Source organism: Salvelinus namaycush, chromosome 22, assembly GCF_016432855.1.
Source record: "Salvelinus namaycush isolate Seneca chromosome 22, SaNama_1.0, whole genome shotgun sequence".
In the NCBI taxonomy this organism is placed as follows: domain Eukaryota; kingdom Metazoa; phylum Chordata; class Actinopteri; order Salmoniformes; family Salmonidae; genus Salvelinus; species Salvelinus namaycush.
In genome coordinates this window covers 14,682,761-14,709,911 of record NC_052328.1, presented here as the reverse complement: position 1 = coordinate 14,709,911, position 27,151 = coordinate 14,682,761, and the positions used below count along the sequence as shown (strand labels likewise).

At 42.6% G+C, this 27,151-nt stretch overlaps 1 protein-coding gene across 2 annotated transcripts; it reads left to right on the top strand.

The window, feature by feature from the left end:
* Positions 1 to 13: 13 nt before the first annotated feature.
* On the top strand, positions 14 to 26,875 carry abhd12 (abhydrolase domain containing 12, lysophospholipase). Of its 2 annotated transcripts, XM_038960450.1 has the most exons (14): positions 14 to 104; positions 761 to 935; positions 11,252 to 11,373; positions 12,253 to 12,358; positions 17,859 to 17,978; positions 18,225 to 18,255; positions 18,430 to 18,475; positions 18,600 to 18,729; positions 18,931 to 18,968; positions 22,158 to 22,237; positions 22,346 to 22,428; positions 22,962 to 23,040; positions 24,010 to 24,137; positions 24,341 to 26,875. In XM_038960450.1, exons 2-14 carry the CDS (start codon positions 763 to 765, stop codon positions 24,372 to 24,374), a joined length of 1,170 nt encoding a protein of 389 aa, XP_038816378.1. In that variant the 5' UTR covers positions 14 to 104; positions 761 to 762; the 3' UTR covers positions 24,375 to 26,875. The 2 variants fall into 2 exon arrangements, with proteins under 2 accessions (XP_038816378.1, XP_038816380.1); XM_038960452.1 differs by lacking the exon at positions 14 to 104 and having other exon boundaries at positions 465 to 935.
* The last annotated feature ends 276 nt before the right edge of the window (positions 26,876 to 27,151 follow it).

The window sequence follows — 27,151 nt, the reverse complement described above, 5'->3', positions numbered from 1 at the left end:
CCATACCAACCCACCGCGCCTGCTGCTGTCACCGCTGGTGGACAGCAAATTACCGGTGTCCTCGCTTGTCATGTTGTCAGTTTAATAAAACAATAATAATAAAGGTATTGTATTTTTGTCATTTTCATTTTATTAAAACCATAAATAGTATTTGCATTCGAATATAACAACATCATGTTGTGTTGCTTAGCTAGTTAGTGTCGTTAACTGTAGCTAGCTAACGTTAGTGTTTCACGCGAAACCACTTGCTGTCAATTTAGGTTAGCTGGTGGAGATAGTTTAGATGTCACAGTTAATATGTTAGCTAGTTCAATGTTGGAATATATGGGGGTTTATTCTGCAATACTATGTAGTTAGTTACTAGTTAGATAACTGAGGTGGTGTGTTTTGAAAAGTTGCTAGCTAGATCTAAATGGCGAGTTAGCTATGTAGCTACATTTCCTTTAAAAAGATGGCGTACTGGTCTGCTCTGATTGGCTTAAATGGGAACCCAGGGGAAAGGTTGATTTGATCAGCTGGTCTCTGCAGATATCGGACTTCTACAAACAATGTAGCTAGCAAAAGTGCTGATTGTCAGCGGTGCTGGAGGAGAAAACAACGGCACCCTGACCTCATCTTTACCCGGCTTCTTACCGAGAATTCGTTGCCAAACTACATCACCGGCGCTGTCTAGTATTGCTGTCAAATCAAATGCAATAGTGATAGACGGTGTTACACCTCCTTTGTCGCTTTTCTTTCACATTGTGCTTTTACATTTCAGTGATGCGAAAGCGAAATAACTCGCTCACCGTGGACCATGACAGCTCTTCCACCAACACATTGCTTGACAGCAGTCCGGATTTAAACTACTGTCACAAGAGAGGGGAAGGGGTTCCTGAGCCTTGTGTACCATCTAGGTCGGAATCGGACAAAACAATGGGCAGACCATTTCGAAGGTAAGGCACGTTTGCACCATGGAAGTCTAATAGGCAACCTACACTTATCCAGCCAGTACACTAATCTCATTACTGTGTTGTGGAAGATTGGGGGTTCAAGAATATGAATGTGTATTTAACAAACATACTTTAATTCAAACTTCCACCCCAGGCAGTCTGACATGAGGACATATTCATATTTCAAGATTGTAACCCACACCTTTGAATAGGTTATAGGAGGGCCATTTCACTGTGAATACATTTTAAGTTATATGAAACAGTTATCCCTCTGCCTCCGGTCACACAGGTTTTACTGGATAACTTTAGTTGTCTTTTGTTAGGAGTGGAACTGCTTGGGGTGGGTGTGGAACGATGTACATACCGTAGGCACAGAGCTGTTGATATGCTGTTATCTGAGGATGGTACTTTGAGTTACATCTTAAGACCTATGGGTATGCCCACATTACTTATGGGATTACTGTGTCTTCCAAGTGAATACTTTATAATCCCCTTATTATACACTACATGACCCAAAAGTTTGTGGACACCTGCTCATCGAACAGTTCATTGCAAAATCATGGGCATTAATATGGAGTTGGTCCCCCCCTTTGCTGCTAGAACAGCCTCTACTCTTCTGGGAAGGCTTTCCACTAGATGTTGGAACATTGCTGCGGGGACTTGCTTCCATTCAGCCATGAGCATTAGTGAACACAGGCGATTAGGCCTGGCTCACAGTCGGCATTCCAATTCCTCCCAAAGGTGTTCAATGGGGTTGAGGTCAGGTCTCTGTGCAGGCTAGTCAAGTTCTTCCATACCGATCTCAACAAACCATTTCTGTATGGACCTCGCTTTGTGCACAGGGGCATTTTCATGCTGAAACAGGAAAGGCACTTCCCTAAACTGTTGCCACAAGGTCGGAAACAAAGAATCGTCTAGATGTCTTTGCATGCTGTAGCATTAGGATTTCCCTTCACTTGAACTAAGGGGCCTGAACCATGAAAAACAGCCCCAGACCATTAATCCTCCTCCATACTTTTACAGTTGGCACTATGCATTGGAGCACACAGTTGGCGTTCTCCTGGCATCCGTCAAACCCAGATTCTTCCAGATGGTGAAGCGTGATTCATCACTCCAGAGAACACGTTTCCACTGCTCCAGAGTCCAATGGCAGAGAGCTTTACACCACTCCAGCCAATGCTTGGCATTGTGCATGGTGATCTTAGCCTTCTGTGTGGCTGCTCAGCCATGGAAACCATTTCATGAAGCTCCCGACGAACAGTTCTTATGCCATGTTGAAAGTCACTGAGCTCTTCAGTAAGGCCATTCTACTGCCAATGTTTGTCTATTGAGATTGCATGTCTGTGTGCTCGATTTTATACACCTGTCAGCAACAGGTGTGGCTGAAATAGCGACACCACAAATGTTGAAGGGGTGTCCACATACTTTTGTATATGTAGTGTATAAGGGCTCTAAATGTAAGTGGACTAACAAAATGTCAACCCTATACTTTGAGCCTAGTCATCCAAATGACAGCTCAGTTGGACTATATCTAGCCTACTGTATCTAATTATTTTCATCAGAAACGCACAGCAAGATAATATGCTTTTACTTAGTCAAACTAAAAACAATAAGTAGCCTACACTAACATCCCACACAAATGGGTATAAGTCACTCCGAGATTTATTCTTGTAAAACAATAACCGCTACCTGTTTTATGCATTGTTATTGTGACCTGTTCCTGAAAGAAGTACCACATTTCAGACTATGATGGAATTCAAACTTGTAATTGTACTGTATTCATGAAACCCATGTTGATGCATCAGTGATCGATAAGCAAATGTGATTGCTATTGCTGCCCTCGTCACATTCCAAGACTAATTTTGGTAAGCGTGATAAGTCATTCTAGCCTAGTTTTTGGTTGTTTTTAGCTACGGCACTCTTATCTTGAAAGACCAGTCTTCAGTTCACTCGAGGGTAGGGGCTGGCTTGAGGTGACTGATTAAATATTCAATATCCTCGGTCTCCTTTCAGAACCTTTGCCTGTCACCAAGGTTAAGTAGAGTGAGGGAGATGAGCTTTGAGGCTTGTTTAGAGCCCTGTCCACTGAGTCTGAATACAGCTCTCTCGACAATAAATAAGCTGTGGCTTGACATTGGTTCTAGTTAAGAAGGCATTGAATTCCATTCCATTTGTCTGAGCTAGTCATTGTGGTTTGGTGACTGATTATTAGAGACCTCATGAAGAGGTATTTTTAGTGCCACGGTTCTCAGTCCTTGAAGCTCATGTAACCACTTGGACTGATGCCAGTTCACATCAGGACAGTGGTCAGGTCCTTAGTCACTATCCTGTTCAGAAAACTGGAATTCAGGGTGGAACTCAACACTGCCACGTTGTAGTGATTCACATTTGAGTTGGCTGGCTATGATGATAAAGATAACAAGCTTGCTGGTTAGAAAACATCCTTCAAGGGCACCTCTTGTGATCACTGAACTCCACTAACTGGGTGGGAGGACAGAGGACCATATGATTGTATTCTGGTCATTGGGGCAGGTGTGACGTGAAGTCCTATATTTTAATGATGGTGATAAATATTATTCTGGATGTGATATCTCCATCGCTATTCTTCCCCTCTTTCGGAGAATAAATTCTATTCACTGATTTTGTTACCTCGGGCAGGGCAGGGGTATTGGCCAGTTAAGCTTAAGAACGCTATTAAACTGTAAGCTCCAAGGTATCAAAACTATGCTAGATTTGAACTTGCGCAAATTTGCTGTTTAGGCTACTGCTGCTTCAAACAGTATTTTCTGGGTGTGAATGTGGGTCCATTGATGGGACATCTAATAGAAACGTGTACAGGACAGGACCATTGCATATAGGCACACTGCTAACTTGCACTGGCATCACTGTTAAAACAATTTACAGAAGGCCGGCTGGAAAGCCAGGGACACGCATTAGTGCAAAGGAAATAAGAACTGAGAGCAGAATGCACAGTTTCCCTTCCCTCCTGTGGGATATGTACCTTTATGTAGCCTAATGCGTTACACAGCGACTTTCAGTTCCCACTAGGTGCTCCTCTCAACACTCCCCTCTTTTAACCACACGCCAGGAACAGGCTTCCCAGGGTCACTCTGTTTCCTTGGTGTCTCTGCCTACTTGGTTTATTGTGGTGTCATGTGTTGTTCCTGTCAGTCTATTCCCACAGCTGCAATCTGTCAAGATGACTGCACATTTTTTTTTCCTCTGTCTCAATTTTGTCAGATTTGCAATTGTCAAGACTGCTAGCTACTGCTGCTGCCCTGTCATAGTGCATTAACCTGTTTCCAATAAACACACTGGAATCAGTCAGACACTGAGACACAAAGGTCTTGCAGATCCACTTCCTGTATTTTGTTTATTTTTGTCTCATTACATTTTTAGCATTACTTTCCTCAACAGAATGTCCAGGAGACATTGTCTGACCTTTTTGGCCTAATTTGGCAGCAAATGCCCCATTTCTTAATCAAACTTTTTGGCTAAGTTTAGGGATGTTGATTTACTCTGCAGAAATGCGTGCCAGTTCCTTAGCCTATTTAGCTACAGTGGTCTCTTTTTACCTTGAAGTCTCAGCCAGCCAGTTAGTCTTTAGTGGCCTGGGCAAGATATTGCAGGATCGACTGCACCATAAGTTTCTTATGTTATTTTTTTTCACTGTGTTTCTAGACTGAGAGTGTAAAGGATGTCACACTGCTTGCTTAGCGAGTACCACTTCCTCCCAATTCGGCCCATACCGGGCGCAAACTCAGGACCTCTGCCTTGTTAGCACACGTGACCGCCCCCCCTGAAGCGTCTCACCAGTCAGTGACAAGCTAGCTATTCGCTGGCGTAACTTCAGGCTGAGGAGTAAGTTTCACTCATTCCCATGTGATACATGAGGAACTAGCTGTTCTGTGTACTACTGCACAGCAGTACAGTGCTGTTGGGTGGTTCATAACTACAGTATGTGCAGTCACCCTTAGATACATGAACTGACTGTACTAATGCACATGAATAACCCCTCCCACCACGACTGGCTGACATATATAGTCCAATATGACCTTCATGTTGCACATGACATCAACCAAGTAATTTCAGGTGCTCTTTGCCAGCAACTTCAATGGGTCTTCCTGGCTTGTAGTTGGTTCATGATGATCTGACTGGAAAGAACTTCGCACACAAGGGTGACAAGTGTGAATGTTCTGTGGCTGTGCCCGTAAATCTCCAAAGGGAAATTGTGCTAAGCACCCAGTATCAAGTTTAGTGAGGAAGAACTAGCGTTAACTAATTTAGTGTTGTTTCCTTCCCCCATAGCATAGTGGCATTAATTCTGCTTAAAACCCAAGTATTGATTAGCTTATAGGGGTGCACATGTACTAACACTGTAGTTGCTTCAGATTATGTCCGGCTGTGCCTGCCAGACCTCCTAGCTAATAAAATATTGCTTTGTTATGCCCTTCATACCAAACCACAGCATGCAGATTTTTTTAAATGACGTTTCTGTTATTTATTTTGAAGCTGGGCTGTGATTGCTCTGGCTGACTGGGCCTCCCATGAGGATTACTTATTTTGGGCTGATTGGCCCTGTCAGAGGCTGTTTAGGCTCAAGCGGCTGGAATCGGCTGTGTCATGGCTGTTATTTTAGGATCCCTCCAGCCCTCTTGACAGCTCTCCCATTGCTAGCAGAGGATTTCTATTTCTCTATGGAATATAGTGTGGGTGTGCGGTGCTCATCGCAGAGGCTCATTTTTAGAAGCCTCACTGGGAACATAATGGCCAGCTCTCTCGTGGGCTGAAGTATTCCAACTTGAAGTTGAGACAAGTTCAGCCTCTATGGTGTCAATGACCAAGAAGAATCTGGTTTCAGACACTGAAGCTGTTAACCTTGGAGGTGCTTCTCCTGCAGCTGCAGCTAATGTACAGCAGTAGTCAAAGGGTTTGAATATATTTATCTGCCGAACCTAGCTCTAGTGTTGTTTAAAAAAAAAAATCTACTGCAACTCATATTCTGCTGTGAGTACCCATCTGAAGTTTATATTATTTTGGTCCTTGGAGATCCCTTTTGGTTATACCTGACCCCTGACTGTCTCGTAGTCTTGCTCTGGTCCTAGGGCTCCAGCCTGTTCTTTTTCCGCCCAACCAGACAGGGTGGCATTGACACTGCTCAAAGCCTCTTCTCAAAATCCCATGTCAGACTGCATTAGTTATCTCCTGCCCTGATTGGCCCTACTTTTGCAGCCATGGCGCTGTCAAGGTCCTGGCTGTTACACTGTCACCTTGGACAGGGATAGGGGGAAGGGAAGTCCTCTACAGGGAGCTGTGGCAAAGCAGCACTGGCCACAGGATGGACTTCAGTCTTCTGGATGAATAGCTGAATGATAGTTAAATTCATTTAAAACCACACTGCCATGGTATTGTCGCCTTGTTTTACATGGATAACATGGCTTTATTGAAGTCCTTATGAATCTGATTAATGGTTAGTGCAGCAGGTAGCATAGTGGTTAGCCTAGCCTAGCGTTGGGCCAGTAACCGAAAGGTGGCTGGTTCGAATACCCAACCCGACAAGGGAAAAATCTGTTTGTGGTCTTGAGCAAAGCACTTAACCTTATTTTGCTCCAAGGGGCCATACTACTATGGCTGCCCCTGTAAACAACAAATTTCACTGCACCTATCCGGTGTAAGTGACAATAGAACATATACTCTCTGCCAAGCGGATAACCAATGTGATCTAATGCAATGTAGCTTCATCTCGTCATGTCTACCAGGCTGTAATCATGTCCATATGGCAGCAGGCCCCTCCGCTGAGCTAAACGCATTAACGCCTCGAGGCCAGCTAGCAGGGCAGGTGTTGTCTTGTTGCACCACTGTTGATCAACAGTGCCTCCTGCTGTTATACCTGCATAGGGTGGAAACAGGCAGATCTGTTTGCGTAACCCTTGACTGAATTATCTCTACATGGCAATTACCCACCGATGGTTCAACTGGAGGTCTGTCTGCAGTAGGTACCCCATAAGAAAATGCTGGGCCCCACGTGCCTGTGAAATTAGACCACCATCTGTTTGGTTGGCATGACTGGTACACTGCTTGTTCTGAACAAAGCAAGAGTGCTGTCCGCTTTGTCAAAACTGGTCAGCCTTGTGCTCCAGTTGGCTGAACATGCATCTGCCACAGTGTTTCTAAACCTAGCTTATTTGTTTCATTATCTGTGGAGGAGGATGATGGGCATTTTCTGTTATATCCCTCTGGTATATGTACTGGTATGCACACTCAGGCAAGCGTAACATACTATTGTAAAGTACTGACTGGCTATGGTGTATTTATTTGTGCGGAGTCGTCTGCACATGACAAATTACACCATGCACATGTTAGTCACAAAGCAATGTTGATTTTATTGAGAGGGTGGCAACTGGTGAGTGTTAGGGCTATCCTTGGAAGCCCAGGCTTCTACTGTACTGTTCGAAAGCCTGGGGAAGATCTCCTTTCAGAAAGAAGATAAAAAGGGGTGGAGTACGGCAGAGTCTAGATGGGAACTAGTGACGAATTGCCACTTATCAAGATTCCGCATGGATGGAATTCCAAAGAGACTTCCAATACAAAATGAATACTACATAGGCTACTAAAACGTTGTCTGACACTGTAGGAAAAGAGAAAAAAACAAACCACAAGGGAATGCCTCTACCACAGAACAAGGAGCCAGATGTTTCACCGGATGTATAAATCTGAAGTTCATGGTTGGAATTTTCACACACGCTCTTTACGGATTAATCCCGGTTTCAACTGTACTGGGCTGATGTCAACGTTGTGAACGGAGTGCCCCATGGTGGCGTTGGGGTTATGGTATGGGGAGGCATAAGCTACAGACAACGAACCCAATTGCATTTTTATCGTTGGCATTTTGGGGCCCATTGTCGTGCCATTCATCTGCCGCCATCACCTCATGTTTCAGCATGATAATGCACAGCCCCATGTCGCAAGGATCTGTACACAATTCCTGGATGCTGAAAATGTCCCAGTTCTTCCATGGCCTGCATACTCACCAGACATGTCACCAATTGAGCATGTTTGGGATGCTCTCGATCAACGTGTACGACCAAGTGTGCCAGTTCCCGCCAATATCCAACAACTTCGCACAGCCATTGAAGAAGAGTGGGACAAAATTCCACAGGCCACAATCAACAGCCTGCTCAACTCTATGCGATGTTGCGCTGCATGAGGCAAATGGTGGTCACACCAGATACTGACAGTTTTCTGATCCACAACCCTAACTTTTTAAAAGATATCTGTGGACAATAGATGCATATGTATTTCCAGTCATGTGAAATCCATATATTAGGGCCTAATAAATGAATTTCAATTGACTCGGTCATAAGATACTGTGATACCCGGCAACCAGAATAACCATTCCTTTTAAAATAATAAGAATTTAAAAGCACTATGAAATACCTTATGCAGGGCCAGTCAAGCTGTGGAGATGTACTTTTTGCTGTGATAACTACAACCCTAAGTTGGATGGGGGGGACAGAGGTGGAGCTAATACAATGCATCCAAATGAAGGCGTGGATAGTGTTTTTTTTTATTTTATTACGCCAGTGTCTAACTTGATACGTCTGTCCCTCTTTCTCGCAGTGGCTTCTTGATAACGCAGCACACAGTATCTAACAGGCTCTTTCAAGTACTCTGCATTATTCATAGGGCCAGAGAGAGCTCTGTGTACACTCTAAGGGGTTTTGCATGTCTGCACAAACTGCACTTGGTGCATTTGTGTGTGTGTGTCTTGATTTTGTTAGAGCTGATAGATTCCATCTCTGGCAAAGATGGTCAGGTAGAGAGGCTGAAAACAACAGCAGATGTAACAAACATCTTACATGTGAATGTAAGTAGGCTATTTAAGAACTAGGCTAGACTAAATGGAGTAGGCCTAGGTCTATTTCTGGCTTTGCTAATCTAAAAATAGAATTCATGAGCATTAGTTAACCTTGTCTATACTACGGAGTCTGACTGGATCCTTTAATACATATTCATTAAAGTGCAATTTAGTCCAGGATAAGATTTAATTTAGGTCAGTTAAACTGTCCATATTATAAAAATGTTTTTGTGAATAATCCATTGTACGCTATTCCCACTGACATGTCTGGAGCTCCATAAAGCAGTCTTTCCTGTGCCACTGCACTCATACAGTAATTATACAGTATCTCCACTGCTTGCTTTACGTTCATCACACATCCAGTAAATTAGAGGTTATTATGACACACCCCCAGTAGTGAATATTACAGTTCCCCTGGCCCCCCTCCCTGACTGACGCTCCAGCCACATCATCATGACATACAGTATCAGAGTCCCCCGGGTGCACCGGGCCGTAGAGATCCGTTATGCAACACGCCAGCGAGACGGAGGGAGGGCAGCAGAGGGCCCACTCCAACCCTCCCCTGACCTTTTTGACATTGAGAGACATGAGGACATCCTTGAACGCATGCGTGCATCTTGCATATTGTCACACTGGGGTCATCGCTGTTCATTTCATTGGCGTCTGTGGGGTCTGTTTCACGGATTGGAGGACGTTTGTTTTGTTCCTCTGCTGCAGGGTGTGCTGTTTGGGCCTAGTATCTGTCAGGGACTTCACCCTCCATGTGGGGTAAGTTATGTCATAAGGCATGTCATCAATATTGGAGGAAAAACAAAGTGATTTGTCCATAGCCCTAGAAGGGAGATGGGTAACTTCCTGACTATCAGCAGTCCCTCTGTTATTACAGCAGCTCTCCCAGAGGGTAGCAGTAGTTTGTTTTCATTTAAAATAATAGTCCTATTAACTTGCCATAAAGTTACACATTCTGTCCCATGCAAGACTCTAGGAAATACGGTGTGCTCAGAGAAGCGCTGACACCAATTTAGACGTCATACACTGTAGACATCGTGGCGTATTTCATTATGCCGTACGTCATCTTCAGAGTCTTGCCTCGCTACTGAACGGACAAGTGTAACAACGCAAGATGGCATTTATTTTTGGAATATTGCAAAATCATTCAAGAAAGGATAAATATGTTTTAGGTGATAATAAAACATGTTTTGTTACTTTTTCATCAACTTGTTTCTCTAACTTTATAGCAAGTCAAGCTGGCTTGCACTGCAGAGCTAAAAATCTAGCCTAGGTTTAAGATGCCACTATAGCTAGTGACCTCCCCCTAATAATTGTCATAAAAAAACAAACGTCCTTAATCACATTAAACTTAAATGGGAGGCAACAGCCAGTGTGTATTTAACATTACTATTAAAATAGTACTCACTTATAGGAATGGGTAATTGTTTACAAGTTGCTAGCTATCCCATAAAGCCATCACCGAAAACCTGCAGAGTTTTGGTAACTTCCTGTTCTTCGACACTGGCTGGACTGAAGACGATGCTTAGTTTGGAACATTTGAAAGTATGCGGCGTCCGTCTCGCAATGGAGCCTTCAACCGCAAGGGGGTGTTGCGATTCCACTCCATTGTGGACGTCCCCATTTGAAATGCATGACATACGGCACAACGTAACATTTGGTAATGTGAACGAGGCTTGACTCTGACTTACGGCCATGTAGAACTTCCTCATTATAAAGGGTTGCATTGAGCAAGGCTAAGGTGCAGTGTGTTTTACACAGCATTTTCTGTCTGATATTTTTAACGTCTCTCTGAAATGTCATGATCTCCACTGCTCCCAGGTCAGAATTCTGCAGTGGTTGCAGCTTAACCTCAGACTAAAGTCTAGCTGGATGGAACCGTTTGGAAGGAAGGGAGGAAAGGTGCAGGTTACAGGCTGTTGTAACGAGGACTTTGTCATGACAATCTTTGAACCCCATCACCCTCTGAATTCTTAGGATAGAGCCAAGCAACATCTGGTTTTACTCTGTATGAACAGGGAAGAGTTGTTATTTCCTAAACAGTCTGAACTCTGAACCCCCATCCTGATAACTAACACATTATGATCTAGGCTTACTATTTAAAGCTATTTTAGTACTGTACACATCTGTGTGCAATTGGAATGGATAGCAGAACTTTGTAGTCTTAACTGTTATTTTTATCTAACCTTTAACTAAGTCAGTTAAGAACAAATTCTTATTTACAGTGACTGCCTAGGGACAGTGGGTTAACTGCCTTGTTCAGGGGCAGAACGACAGGTTTTGACCTTGTCATTTCAGGGATTCGATCTAGCAACCTTTCGGTTACTGGCCCAACGCTCTAACCACTAGGCCATCTAAAATTAGCCATCTAAAATCTTAATGTTTTCTACTTTAGTTTTTGAAGAACAATGTAAAATGCTGACGTTGTCTCTCCCCTGCGTGTGTGTTCCAGATATGGCCTAATGGGCAGATTGAAGAGGATCCTCCTGTGGGTGCTGGGAGTCTACATAACCATCCCCTTCATCGTCAAACTATGCCCCTCCATTCAGGCAAAACTAGTATTTTTAAATTTTGGTGAGTATAGAAACCAGTAAGGAATGTTTTGTTCAATCTAGTTTGCATTGATTTAAGATTTTTTTTAAATAAAACATTTGAGACGAAATAAGCTTACTTCATCAGTTAACTCTGGCCTCTGCGTGTTTCATTTGGTAGGTGGATACTTGTAGCTCATTTAGTAAGTGTGCATACTGCATACATAAGCAAGGGTGCATGTGCTAATGTGTGCACATGAGAGCCTGCTCATCAATTGAACCTGAAACCCAACACAGCACGAAACTCCAGACAGAGGCAGTTAAGAGGGTGTATATTCCATCTGCAAGCATGCAATACACAGCCTTCACCGCTCCCTCCATCTGATATGTAGTGTGTAACTGTAGTAGTTTCATGCATTATAGGCAGCAATGGGCAGGATTGCACCTAAAACATTGATTCAGTAGTACTGAGTGGTGTGTTGTGACCACATCTGATTCTAGTTACTTGGTTTCAACCAATCAACATCCAGTACTGGAACTACCCATTGTAAAACATGTAACCCCATCAGATTTGAACATGCTTTTCTGTCCCACTCAGTGACATCTGATTTTCTTTTGCGATCTTTTGAATGGTTTGCAGTGCAGCTAAAGACCCAAACGTCTTGTGGATGGCAGACAGTTAGAGGTTTTCTTTGTTTTCAGTGAGGAAGTGAAACAGTATATGTCTGTACAGGAAGTGGACGGTGACTTGTGACTGTCTCGTGTAACCTTATAGAGTGGAAAGAGGCAGAGCTCTGCTATTTCTAGAGCAGCTGTCCTGTGGATTTTAGCTGAGCGCTGCTGCTTTGTCAGTGATATCTTATTGTCTTAGCACATCTAACACAGCCTCTGTCTACCCTCTACCCAACCCCACCCCCTGCAGTGCGGCTGCCCTATTTCATTGACTTGAAAAGGCCACAAGACCATGGCTTGAACCACACCTTTAACTTCTACCTGCAGCCAGAGACTGGTGTCAACATTGGTGTATGGTAAGAAGACATGTGCACACACCAGCTGCTTGGCTAAGACTGTGTGGGATGGATCTCGTACTTTCTTTCTCGCTCTCTACTTTCACATATCAAGTCAATGATGACACAGGTGACAATAGGAAAAATAATAATACTCAATGAGTAGTAACCAGTAACAGGACACTTCAGGAAGAAATGATTTAGGACAATAATGAAATGGTGAGAAAGATACAAGTAGCAATGTTGCTGCTCTGGTTGGTCATTCCACTGGCTGTCCCTACGGGTGTGGCAGGAAGCTACATATTTTGCAGCTAATATGGCATAAAGGTTTTTTTGTTCCAGGAGATATTGGATTTTCTCCTTTTCTGTTTTCAAAGTATTTGTTTTAGAATCTGGGTAAGAAAATTGCCTGCATGTCTGTATAGTTCTCGCAGTGTAGGAGAAAATGCAGCTCTGTCTTGGCCTTTCTGAGGGCAGAGTGTGACGGTCAGTTTCTATTGCCAGGCCGTGCTCACTTAGTCTGTACGTAGTCAGTGTTTTTCTCCGTTTTCTATCAGTCACGGTGATAATATACTCTGCCACCATGTACTGTCTGTTTAGGGCCAAATAGCATTGACGTTTACTTATATTTTTTGTGGTGTCTTTCCAATAGGTGAGCTTTTTATTTTTACTTCGTGATGATTTGGTTGGGACAGGTTTTCTGAGTGCTGTCCTGAGGCTTTGTTGGGTAGGTAGGGGTTAGTGAACTGAGCCAGCTGGCTGAGGACTCATTTCTATGGTCATCTCTTGGCTTTTGAGGGCTTTGTAATGGTATGAGTGGTGGTCACTTGTTTTTTTTTAATGATAACATTTGGTGGCTCTTTTCTTGGATATTAATCAGAAGAGGGAATTGGCCTAATTCTGCTCTGCATGCGTTTGGAGTTGTTTCCTCTGTACTCTGAGGATGCTCTTACAGAATTCCTCATGCTGGGTTTCAGTTGGGGTGTTTGTCCCATTTGTCATTCTTGCTTTGTAAACAGACCCCACACTTCACTGCCATATAGTGCAATTGGTTCTATTATTGATTAGAATATTTTGACCCAGATCCTAATTGCTGTTTAATTTAATAGATTTTTCAATGGCATAGAAAGCCCTCCTTCCTTTCTTTCAGTTCATTCACGGCCAAGTTGAAGTTCCCTGTGGAGCAAATTTTTTGTCGTGTGTGTGCGTTATGAGTGGAGTCTAGTAAAAAGGTATGTTGGTTTCCCTGACATCTGGACCTTTTCTGGAATATCATAATGTTTGTATTTTTGAGATGGACTCTCTGTGCCCAGGTTTGACACAACTGTTGCAGATTATCTAATTGTGGCTGTAGCCCCTCTTGTGGGGGACAGCGGCACCAGATCATCTGCATACAGGAGCCATTTTATTTCTGTGTCATTACGAGTGAGATCGGGGGCTGTTGATCGCTCAAGCTTTTTGATTTAACATGTTTATCATTTAGGGTATGCAAGGTATAAATATGGTTTGATCATTTGGTAGGAATCCAATTTTACTTTTGCTCAGGACATTACTGCACTTTCTCAGTGACCACAATCTGCTGTTCATGATGGCGTCTCTCGATCCGGCTCTCGTCTCTCTCATCAAATTGTATTTGTCACATGCGCTGAATACAACAGGTATAGATGGACCTTACGTGAAATGCTTACTTTCAAGCCCTTAACCAACAATGCAGTTCAAGAATAGAGTGAAGAAAATACGATTACATGACAATAACAAGGCTATATACAGCGGGTACCGGTACCAAGTCAATGTGCAGGTTAGTCAAGGTAATTTCTCCATGTAGGTAGGGGTAAAGTGACTATGCATGGATAATAAACAGCGAGTAGCAGCAGTGTAAAAACCAAGGGGTGGGGGGTCAATGTAAATAGTCCAGGTGGCTGTTTGATTATTTGTTCAGCAGTCTTATGGTTTGGGGGTAGAAGCTGTTAAGGAGCCTTTTGTACCTAGCGCTCTGGTACCGCTTGCCGTGCGGTAGCAGAGAGGACAGTCTGACTCGGGTGACTGTAGTATTAAAACATTTTTTTGGCCCTCCCTCGCATGCCTAGTAGGTATATAGGTCCTAGATGGTAGGAAGCTTGGCCCCAGTGATGTGTTGGGCTGTACGCACTAACCTTTGTATTGCCTTACGGTTGGTTGGATGCAGAGCAGATGCCATACCAGGCGGTGATGCAACTGGTCAGGATGCTCTCAATGGTGCAGCTGTAGGACTTTTTGAGGATCTGGGGACCAATGCCACATTTTTTCAGTCTTCTGAGGGGGAAAAGGTGTTTTCGTGCCCTCTTCATGACTGTCTTGGTGTGCTTGGACCATGTTAGTTTGTTGTTGTGGACGCCAAGGAACTTGAAGCTCTCAACCCGCTCGACTATAGCCCCGTCGATCTTAATGGAGTCGTGGTTGGTCACGCAGTCGTGGGTGAACAAGGAATACAGGAGGGGACTAAGCACGCATGCCTGAGGGTCCTCCTTGTTGAGGATCAGCGTGGCAGATGTGTTGTTGTCTAACCTTACCACCTGGGGGTGGCCAGTCAGGAAGTATAGGATCCAGTTGCAGAGGGAGGTGTTTAGTCCCAGGGTCCTTAAACAGTGAGATTTGTGGGCACTATGGTGTTGAACGCTGAGCTGTAGTTAATGAACAGCAGTCTCACATAGCTGATCCTTATGTCCAGGTGGGTAAGGGTAGTGTGGAGTGCAATAGAGACTCCATCATCTGTGGAAATGTTGGGGCGGTATGTGAATTGGAGTGGGTCTAGGGTGTCCTGGAGGATGCTGTTGATGTGAGCCATGACCAGCCTTTCAAAGGACTTCATGGTTACCGACGTGATTTCTACAGGGCGGTAATCATTTAGGCAGGTCACCTTCGCATTCTTGGGAACAGGGACTATGGTGGTCTGCTTGAAAATGTCAGTGAAGACACTTGCCAGTTGGTCTGTGCATGCTCTGAGTACAAGCCCTGGTAATCCCTCTTGCCCCGCAACCTTGTAAATGTTGACCTGTTTCAATGTCTTACTCACATCAGCTACGGAAAGCGAGATCACACACTCATCTGGAACAGCTGGTGCTCATGCATGCTTCAGTGTTGCTTGCCTCGAAGCGAGCATAAAAGTCATTTGGCTCGTCTGGTAGGCTCGTGTCACTGGGCAGTGGCTGGGTTTCCCTTTGTAGTCCATAATAATTTGCAAGCCATGCCACATCTGACGAGCGTCAGAGGCGGTGTAGTAGGATTCAATCTTAGTCCTGTATTGATGCTTTGCCTGTTTGATGGTTCGTCTGAGGGTATAGCAGGATTTCTTATAAGTGTCAGGATTAGTGTCCCGCTCCTTGACAGTGGCAGCTCTAGCCTTTAGCTTGGTGCGGATGTTGCCTGTAATCCATGGCTTCTGGTTGGGATATGTACGTACGGTCACTGTGGGGACTACGTTTTCGATGCACTTATTGATGAAGCCGGTGACTGAGATGGTATACCCCTCAATGCCATTGGATGAATCACGGAACATATTCCAGTCTCTGCTAGCAAAGCAGTCCTTTAGCGTAGACTCCGCGTCATCTGACCACTTCCATATTGAGCGAGTCACTGGTACTTCCTGTTTAGTTTTTGCTTGTAAGCAGGAATCAGGTGGATAGAGTTATGGTCAGATTTTCCCAATGGAGGATTAGGGAGAGCTTTGTAAACATCTCGGTGTGGAGTAAAGGTGGTCTAGAGTTTTTATTTATAAAAAAAAAAAAATTCTCCTCTGCTTGCACATGTAACATGCTGGTAGAAATTATGTCAAACGGATTTAAGTTTGCCTGCGTTAAAGTCCCTGGCCACTAGGAGCGCCACTTCTGGATGAGCATTTTCTTTTTTGCTCATGGCCTTAGACCGCACTCAACGAGCTGTATTAGTGCCAGCATCAGTTTGTGGTGGAAAATAAACGGCTACGAATAATATAGATGCAAAGTCTTGGTAGATAGTGTGGTGTACAGCTTATCATGAGATACTCTACCTCAGGTGAGAAATACCTTGAGACTTCTTTAATATTAGACATTGCGCACAGGCTGTTGACAAATAGACACAACCCCGCCCTACCAGACGTAGCTGCTCTGTCCTGCCGCACGGAAAACCCAGCCAGCTCTATATTATCCGTGTTGTTGTTCAGACTCGACTCGGTGAAACATAAGATATTAGTTTTTCATGTCCAGTTGGTAGGATAGTTGATCATCCACCGTAGATCATCCAGTTTGTTTTCCAGTGATTGCGCGTTGGCCAATAGAACCGATGGTAGTGGCGATTTTCTCACTCGCCTATGAATCCTCACAATGCACCCCGGCCTTCACTCCTTGTATCTCCGTCTTTTCTTCACGTGAATGATGGGGATTTGGGCCTGGTCTCCAGGAAGCAGTATATCCTTTGCGTTGGACTCTTCATCCAGTTCGAGGTGAGTAATCGTTGTTCTGATGTCCAGGCGCTCTTTTCGGTCATAAGAGACGGTAGGAAAATAAGTTAAAAACAATGCGAAAAAACAAACAAAATAGCACAGTTGGTTAGGAGCCCGTGAAACGGCAGCCATGCCCTCCGGCGCCATCTATTTATGCTCTCTGTCTCTCGCTCTCTCTGTCTCTCGCTCACTCTCTGTCTCTCGCTCGCTCTCTATTCAATTTGCTTTATTGGCATAACGATATAATATACATATTGCCAAAGTGTACGTTTGGAGATTAAGTGATTTACGATATTAACATTATTAAAATAATAATCATCAAGATTGTCAACGGCACAATCAGTAACATCAACAATAATAAAAGGTAAAAATAACCATACAAAGGCATAGAGGACATGTGCAGGTTGGTCTGTCAGACACTGTCTTATGGGGAAATGGCACTCTAATTGTTTTATTTTTGATATTTTGTCAGGAAATGCAGCTCTGTCTAGGGTTCTGTCTCTCCCTTGCGCGCTCTCTTGCGATCTCTCACACACAGCCCTCTAGCTGTCTCAGGGGTGTAATGAACTCCTCGGCTGGGAAAACAATAACGCACTGCCTCCTGGGGAAAAGGTGCAGTGTGTTTTCTGTGTCTGAGAATGATACAGAAGAGACTGGACCACAGGGGGGAGACCACCGCAGTCCCTTTGGATGTTTACCGGACGGAACTTGAGCAGACTAACTGGGGAACGTTGACTTTGGGAAAGGCATGTTGAGCCCAGAGGAGTTTAGCAGTGTGGGTTGTGGTAGATAAAGACTAAAGGCTGAGGTGATGATATGTAAATAGACAAGTCTCTGTTCAGGGCTATTCTCTTAGAACATGGGGGTTGTGTGTCCAGTTATGTAAAACATGTAGGCTACTCCAATCTGATAGTTCTTACAGTACAGTCTTTGTCCCCGGTTAGACTCAAGTACAGATGATACTAGCCTATATCAAACCAGTTTGTCCCACCCCACACCTCTTAGTCTATTGTGTACATTGCTTACAGCTTTCTCCTTGTCTATCACTGCTCCTGTTCCACCCAGGCACACAGTTCCAGACCAGATGTGGAAAGAGGCGCAGGGGAAGGACAGAGAGTGGTATGACAGTACCTTTAAATCCCCCTATCCAGTCATGCTGTACCTTCACGGCAACGCAGGGACAAGGTGATCATACATTTAGATTTACAAAGCATTTTCATTGTACCATTTAAGTGTTACTCTGGTCCAGTACCCCCTGGTGTATACCCTTAACTCACATGACAACCTTCCACCTTTTTAAATATGTATTTGTTGAAGCTGACTCACAACCTTGGAACTTGTACATATTAACACAATGCGCTCTTCAGAATGGCTGAGATGTTGCTTCACCTTTCACCTGGTGTATAAACTTGTCCATCCTGTCTGTTTCAGAGGAGGGGACCATAGAGTTCAGCTCTACAAGGTGAGAGGATTTCATTGCAAACACACGAACTTGCTTCGCTTGTATCCCACCCATACTGTATCTAGCTATATTGAGTACTGACCAACAAACAGAATTCAATACATTTTGTGAATTGACCTGCTTTCAGTCTGATCTGGAGTTGAGATTTAATGTGTTTCGGCTTCCCCTCCCCAGGTCCTTAGTTTATTAGGCTACCACGTAGTCACATTTGATTACAGAGGTAAGTGGGGTTCTACTTTGAGCTGTTTCTAAGTTTATTAACAATCACAATATCCCTTTTAATAAGATAATCTGATCTTAGATCACCATTCATCCCGTCTTTCATACTTCTCTGGTTGTTCCAGGTTGGGGTGATTCAGACGGGAGCCCCTCTGAGGGAGGCATGACGTCAGATGCCCTGTTCCTCTACCAGTGGGTGAAGGAGAGGGTGGGGAGCAAACCCCTCAACGTCTGGGGCCACTCACTGGGGACAGGGTAGGAACACATAGACATTTGTCTCTCCATCACATTCAACTCAACATTTCACAAATAGATTTTGTGTAAAATTATAAACTCTTGTATGATTATGAACCAACAATTGGATGAACATATACTTTAGGTGAATGTGTTTGTACTGGTAAATCAGTCAATTTACAGAGTGGTAACTTTTAAATATTTATTTTTCAAATTTTCCAGGGTGGCCACTAACCTAGTCCGACGTCTGTGTGACAGAGGTAAGCATCTGCTCATTAAGGCTGTGACTTCCTACCTCCCAGGCTAAATACAGTTCATTCGGAAAGTATTCAGACCCCTTTTTTCCACATTTTGTTACGTTACAGCCTTATTCTAAAATGGATTAAATAATTTCCCCCCCCTCATCTACACACAATACCCCATAATGACAAAGCGAAAACAGGTTTTTAGAATTCTTTGCAAATGTATTCAATAAAAAAAATTTTTTATTTACATAAGTATTCAGACCCTTTGCTATTAGACTCAAAATTGAGCTGGTGCATCCTCTTTCCATTGATGTTCCTAAAACCTGATTGGAGTCCACCTGTGGTAAATTCAATTGGTTGGACCTGATTTGGAAAGGCATACACCTGTCTATATAAGGTCCCACAGTTGACAGTGCACGTCAGAGCAAAAAGAAAACCATGAGGTCGACGGAATTGTCAGTAGACCTCTGAGACAGGATTGTGTCGAGAACAGATCTGGGGAAGGGTACCAAAAATTTCTGCAGCATTGAAGGTCCCCAAGAACACATTAGCCTCCATCATTCTTAAATGGAAGAAGTTTGCAACCATTAAGACTCTTCCTAGAGCTGGCTGCCTGGCCAAACTGAGCAATCAGGGGAGACTGGTCAGAGAGGTGATGTTCACTCTGACAACTCCAGAGTTCCTCTGTGGAGATGGGAGACCCTTCCAGAAGGACAACCATCTCTGCAGCACTCCACCAATCAGGCCTTTATGGTAGAGTGGCTAGACGCAAGCCACTCTTCAGTAAAAGGCTCATGGAAGCCCGCTTGGAGTTTGCCAAAAGGCACCTAAAGGACTCTCAGACCATAAGAAACAAGATTCTCTGGTCTGATAAAACCAAGTTTAAACTCTTTAGCCTGAATGCCAAGTGTCACATCTGGAGGAAACCTGGCACCATCCCAATGGTGAAGCATGGTGTTGGTGGTGGCAGCATCATGCTGTGGGGATGTTTTTCAGCAGCAGGGACTGGGAGACTAGTCAGGATTGAGGGAAAGATGAACGGAGCAAAGTACAGAGTTTCTAGATGAAAACCTGCTCCAGAGTGCTCAGGTCCTCAGACTGAGGGTAAGGTGCACCTTTCAACAGGACAACGTCCCTAAACACGCAGCCAAGACAATGCAGGAGTGGCTTCGGGACAAGTCTCAATGTCCTTGAGTGGCCCAGCCAGAGTCCGGACTTGAACCCGATCGAACATCTCTGGAGAGGTCTGAAAATAGTTGTGCAGTGACGCTCCCCATCCAACCTGACAGAGCTTGAGGATCTACAGAGAAGAATGGGAGAAACTCCCCAAATACCGCTGTGCCAAGCTTGTAGCGTCATACCCAAGAAGACTCAAGGCTGTAATTGCTGCCAAAGGTGCTTCATGTGTTGCTGCCATGCTATGTTGTCTTAGGTCTCTCTTTATGTAGTGTTGTGTTGTCTCTTGTCATGTGTGTTTTTGTACTATATTTTATTTGGTATTTTTAATCCCAGCACCCGTCCCCACAGGTTGCCTTTTGCATTTTGGTAGGCCGTCATTGTGAATAAGGTCTTAACTGACTTGCCTAGTTAAATAAAATCAATATAAAATAAAGTACTGAGTAAAGGGTCTGAATACTTATGTAAATGTTATTTTTATTTGATACATTTGCAAAAATTTCTAAACCAGTTTTTTCTTTGTCATTATGGGGTATTGTGTAGATTGATGAGGAAAAAATACAATTTAATCAATTTTAGAATAAGGCTATAACGTAACAAAATGTGTAAAAAGTCAAGAGGTCTGAATACTTTCCGAATGCACTGTATATACTTGATTTATGTAGCCTTTAGTGAGGTGCTGCGTGTATCACGCAACAAAATGTTTTAGATAAACAAGTCACACATTTTTAGAGTTGAAATAAAGTGGCCTTAGAATTGAGGTGTTATATGGGTTGTTCCATGAAATGAGTTCCTTTTGCACTTTAAGTAGAAATTGTGCACATATCTATTTTTAAGTCTGTTATATTAAATGAAGTGCCCTTTTAAGATGGACCACATTTTAAAATGCAATAAATCAGATATTGTATTTGAAATGTTATTAGTGATTCATAAAAAATATAACTACTCCCTAATTTAAAAAAATAATTAAAACTTCAAGAGACATTGAACATCTAACAGTCAAATCACAGTGTAAAAGCAGGTGAGCTGGTTCTACTCTTTTTGGCCATTTTCTGGTGTTTTGTGGTAGAAAAATGATCAGGTTGAGCATAACACGTCAACCCTGCTACCCATAGATGGACAAGCTGGAAATGTTTGAACAATTAAAAAAAATATATATATATATGTTACGCTTGCGTTCAATTACCCCTCCCTGCACACAAAAAGCTTCCATTCCCCCTGCCACAAGTGGATTCATGGCTGATTTAAAAGATGACGTCTTCAACACTTACTTTATTTGGCACTTAATAGGCTTTTACTATAGTCTTTTCTTTTTTTCTCTTGAAATGGGGGGGGGGGGTTTATTTAGATGAACATGTGCTCTTTATGACTGTTAAAATAAGGTCAAATAAAATTCACCAAGTTACACTATTCAAAAGGTCCCTAATTGGTGGAACGATCCATATACCTGTGCCATTGTTTTGTTTAAATGAAGTGGGTCAACTTACCCTCTTGTGTTGGGTACTTGGAGAGCCTGATTTGGAGTCCAGGGAGGGATTCTGAAAAGTTTGACAAAATACTTTGGCAACATTTATGTAACGTTAAGTTTGAGGGGCACATGCTTGGGTCCACCGTGGACTTTTACAAGCATTCCTCACCCAATGGCCTGTACAGGTTGAATGCTCAAATAGTAGTATTATGAGGCTTCATCCCATTTTCAAATATAGTCGATCACTAGTCAGATCATAGCAAGTGAGAAACATTAACTCAGACTTGGTATTGTGTACTACCGGAGGAACTAACTCATTGGCTGTTGACCTTAACACACCAGACACAAGGCTCCTCTTCCAGTGGTAGTTCAAGTGTCTACAGCTTGAATTTTTCACACCCATCTGACTGGGTTACAGGGTCACAAAGTGGCTAGTTGTGACTGCTTTATTCAAGGAAGTGAATGTCTGAAGGAAGTGAATTCAAGGCAACTTATTGCTACATCTTAGATACGTATGGTTATGTTTCATGAAGGTTGGTTTGATTTGAATGATTTTCTAGGGACGCCCCCAAACTCCTTAGTCTTGGAATCTCCATTCACCAACATCCGAGAGGAGGCCAAGAGCCACCCCTTCTCTATGGCAAGCATTCCTCTTAATCCCTTGACTACATGTTGAGTCTTATTTAATTGTATTTGATGTAATGTTTTTTATTTTATTAGCTACTGTCTGTGTCATTGCTTCTTCTAGGTCTACCGGTACCTTCCAGGCTTTGAATGGTTCTTTTTAGATACCATATCAGCAAACGACATTCGATTTGCCAGTGACGAAAAGTAGGTTGATCTTGATTCCTTCCAGACCATTTAGTTTAACGTTAGATTTAAAGCAGTGTGTCACGTCACTTGTTCCTGCTCATATGTTTTCAAACTGGTGTCTTCATACAAACTGCTTGTTGCGTCAATAAGTTCTCTGACACACAACCATTCATCAAGAGCTCAAACCCTTGTATCAAATGTTATATCAACAGATTAACAGACTGCGTGTTTGCATGTTAAAGAGCAGAGGCATAGTTTGAACCTGGCCGACCCAGGCTCTGTCCATGCCTTTTCTCTATGTCCTTTGGAATGTGCTGAGGGGACTAACTCAGGGAAGGTCAGACTTGTATTATAGGTGGCCTACAGAGGACATTCATCTATGTCAAGAATTCCTTTGTGCTGTACTTTCTCGTGGAGTTGCCAAGCACTAGTATAGTATAAGAACCATAGGGCCATTAACCATTTAACATACGACCAACCATGCATATTCAGACACTCCAAGATCTTCAGAGACTTGACTGTAATTTGAGCTTGTTTCTTCTCTTTTGTAGTGTGGACCACATATCCTGTCCATTGCTTATCCTTCATGCCGAGGATGACTCAGTCGTGCCCTTTCATCTAGGGAAGAAGGTATCCTTTTTAGTTTGGGCTTCATTAAAGTCAGCCACATCATCACGACCTCGTACAGCCTTCATCTGGTCCTCCTTTTTCAAAGGACACAGGAAGCTATTTGATCTACCAAAAAAAAACAACAAAGTTAATTTCATAGATTTAATACAGGTCATTAATAATCAGCTGTCGTCTTGAAAACGACTCGCTCGTTACTGTTCAAATTCCTATCACTTGAATGACCTAAAATGTATAGTATTTTTTTTAATGATATCTTTAAAATGCCCCAAATTTAAGTATATAAAAAAAAAAGCAAATTCTGAAAATGAATTCTGTGCCAATGCCGGTATTAATTTCAACGTAGTTAAGTGGGAACCTCGGAGCAATTAAACTTGAATAATGACTAGTTTTATTTAAAGGGATAGTTCGGGATTTTTTGGAGACTATCTACTTTCCCAAAGTCAGATGTACTCTTGGATAGCATTTTTATGTCGCTGCGTCCAGTATGAATGAAGTTGGAGGTAGTTTTGGAGCCAATGCTAACTAACTTTAGCACAATGACTGCGTGCTAGCTGTTCCCATAGACTTCCAGGCATTGCGCTAATGCTAGTTGGCAACTTCCGGGTATCCACAAGTTCATCTGACTCTGGGGAAGTTGATAAAGGACCATTGCCAAAATCCCAAGCTATTCTGAGATTTTAGTTGAGCTACTGTATTATAGCAGTGAAGGAACACACAGAAATAGAATTCATTTTTTTTTTAATTACTATTCTGTTTTTAATTAATTGGTCATCTTTTTCATTGGCTTCTAAAAAATAAATATGAACCTCTCAAATGTTCATCACCACTGCAGACCTCTGTGTAACACTCTATAGCACAGAAGTCATAGTTCAGAGCAGGGCCAGGTCTATATTTGCTGTTCTTTTAACTTGGACTGAACACAATCCTCCCATAACTCCATTGTGTTTATCTCCTTCCCCCTCCTCCCAGCTGTACAACATTGCTTCCCAGTCCAAGAGCCTGAGTGGACACAAGCTTCAGTTCATCCCCTTTCCTGTCTCTCTGGCTTACAAGCACAAGTTCATCTACAGGAGTCCTGAGCTGCCACACATACTCAGGTACAGCAGCTAGACCAGCTGCGCACATATACACAGTAGCAAGGAGTATCTCACTGTTGACAATTTGTGTCTTGACCTTAGGCCAACTGAGCAGAAATTATTAAATGTAGGCAATTAGTTGTACAGTAGGTGTCTACATTCTTGGCTGCCTTTGTACTGAGTTGTGCTAAACGTATTTCTGTTTGATTTTATTTGTCTTCCAGTGACTTCCTTGGCACGACTCATCCCCATGCATAACCGACAAGAACATTTCCACCTGTCCATTGTTTCCTCTTACACCACACACACACACACACGCATGCACACACACACACAAACTCTTTCACTGTATGCTTTATGGTTGGTGTACATATCTCATAAAACATTGAAATGTACACGCATGGACTGAAGAAGATGCATCCATTCCTTTATTTAGCATTCCTTTGACACCTAAAATTCCTGCAAGACATAAACGGAACACTGGCAAAGAGCAAGGGATGGACAACTGGCTTGGCTTGTTGTCAAGGTTACACAAACCAAGAGGATGGCTTGAGCACAAAGATGAAATATGCACGCATTTTAAGGAGCCAAGACAAACATCATGGAGTGGGAAGAACAGTGGATTGAGCAGGGAAGCAGTGTTTTTAATTGCACAATGTTTGGGGAATAGACATTCATACACAGGGCGAGGAAGGAGAAAGTTTTTCGTTTTACAACTCATCTGCAGCACAGAGCAAGTTCTGTCAATACCAGTCCAGTTTATTTTCCCAATTTTATTTTTGTTACATTACAGATCATGATATAAGTGCATCTATTATTATATTTGACTGATCTCAGATGAGAAGTTTTGGACTCTAGCTTTTCTCTATTTAAGGAAATATATAACTTGAATTAAATATTATACATTTTACCTAACATTATTGGTTTTGGGCTTGTCAGTCTCATTATTTTCCGCCTTAAAGAGAAGACTAGTCATGTTATTTTAGAACCCCTTAGGACACTTCAGGGCAAGCTCATGAATTTTAAGATTTCAGGGAGGAAATTAACTGAAGAGCTAAGGTTTAAGAAATATGATTTCCACTTTCCAATTATAGCCTACCTCAAAGCAAAAATACCATATTAATGATTCGGTGCATAGTAAAGTGTTTACCTAAACTGAGAAGACCTAATGGAAATTTTAATTCCAAATCTCTTAGTGCTAAAACACAATCACCCAGCTAGTGGTTATTCCTGTTCAATCTTAGAAAGTGGTGTGTGAGTGACGGTGCATATTCCATTGGTGTGGTCAGAGGAAGACTAAAGACCATTTTTTTATGTTCTCTTCGGCTTGATAGCAATTGACCGGTGGTACCAAAATGTAGGATGGAGCCAGAGAGGAGTGTGGCTGGGCAGCACCTGCAGTCTGGGAATGTCAGTGTGCCCATCCATCCAATGCACTTAACACTGCTGAGTAAACAGTAAATTACCCCAAAGTTACTTTTTGCACATCAGTGTCCTACTAGTTGATGCTGACTGGTTTTTCTTCAATTAGGGCTACCCCACACTGGTAATGCTTGTTTGTAATTTATTGACCAAAGTACACGGTTTCTGTTCTACACTTTTTCAAATTGTATACACGGTATAACATTTTGTTATTAAATGAATGGTGAGTGGCCAGTTCTCTATTTTGGTGGTCATTTTCCCCTCTGGATATGATGTTGAAATGTAACAGTTTTCACCAGCTATTTCTCAGTCTCTGCAATAAAGCAACACAATGGATGGTATGGCCACCAGGTCATCCAAAACGAGTTATCTCTTGTGGGGAATTCAATGCATAGTATGAAATGCATCAGGTTAGGAAGTGCCCTCAGATTGTCAGGTTACTGTCTGTACTTTAAGTTCTTTAATCACACAATGTAAGAGGGTAAAGGCAGCGATACAGGGTTAATGGTCAGCTGTTCTATAGCTTTGGAATGGAAAGTGGACACTGGATAAATATCCTCTTCAATTTAGAAATCAGATGTATTTATATATGCATGTACAAGTGGATGAGTATTGTTAGATGGAGAGACTGTATGCATTTCCCAGTTAAGACTGAACATGTATAATGATTCTCAGATGACAACTTTAAGCTGCGAAGCAATCTGATAAAAATTAAAACATTTTGTACAGGTATGTGTGCTTTTCAGAGATGCAATTTCCAACGGAGGGCATCTTTTGAATCACCTACTCAAATGGAGTCATTGTGGAGGAAGGACATGGTTGAATTAGCAGGGTAGACTTGTCATTTACACGCCATAATCAGACTTCACCTCCAAGACTGTGTGGCTGCAGTGCAGTAGAGCTCTCATCTTGATTAACCAAACCAGGCTCTTTGAGTCAACTTCTGAGCCCTTTTCATACACTGATATCATCTAACGTTAATGTGACAAGTGAAGTTTGCTTGTATTGCTTCTTGTCAATGAAGGGGCCTTAGCATATTGTGCTTGACCTTTTCCAGTAATGTACATGGTGTCTGCTGCCCTTTGCAATATATCTCATTCTCGCTGTGTGTAGAAACGAGTGACTCAGACATGTGGGCTGGTAGATTGAATATACCTCACAAGAGTTGGGTTAAGAAGTGTAACAACTCATGTTGGAGCCTGCATAGTCAACATTTATCTTTTTTGTCTATAGTTCAAAATATCTTGATTTTTTTGGTATCTACTATACCGGTCTGGACATACAAAGAATTATGTACATATGCTTGTTAAGTAATTGAATTAAAAATATGAAGTGGATTACTTTGAACCTCTACTCATCTAATTCCTTCCTTGGACTCAAATGACCTTTGCTAAAGCTAAAATCCTAAATTGCTACATCCATGATTTGACTGAGATTAATGATCTACTCAAATCAATTGGTAAAGAATTTACACCTCATGAGCTTAGTTCAACTGTCATACCCCAATGTTAAACACACTGTATTGCCTCAACATGGTTAAAACTATCATTTTCATATCGTGGATGATCAGTTCTTGCATCTAAATCTCAGCTAATGAATTTGAGCGGTTACAT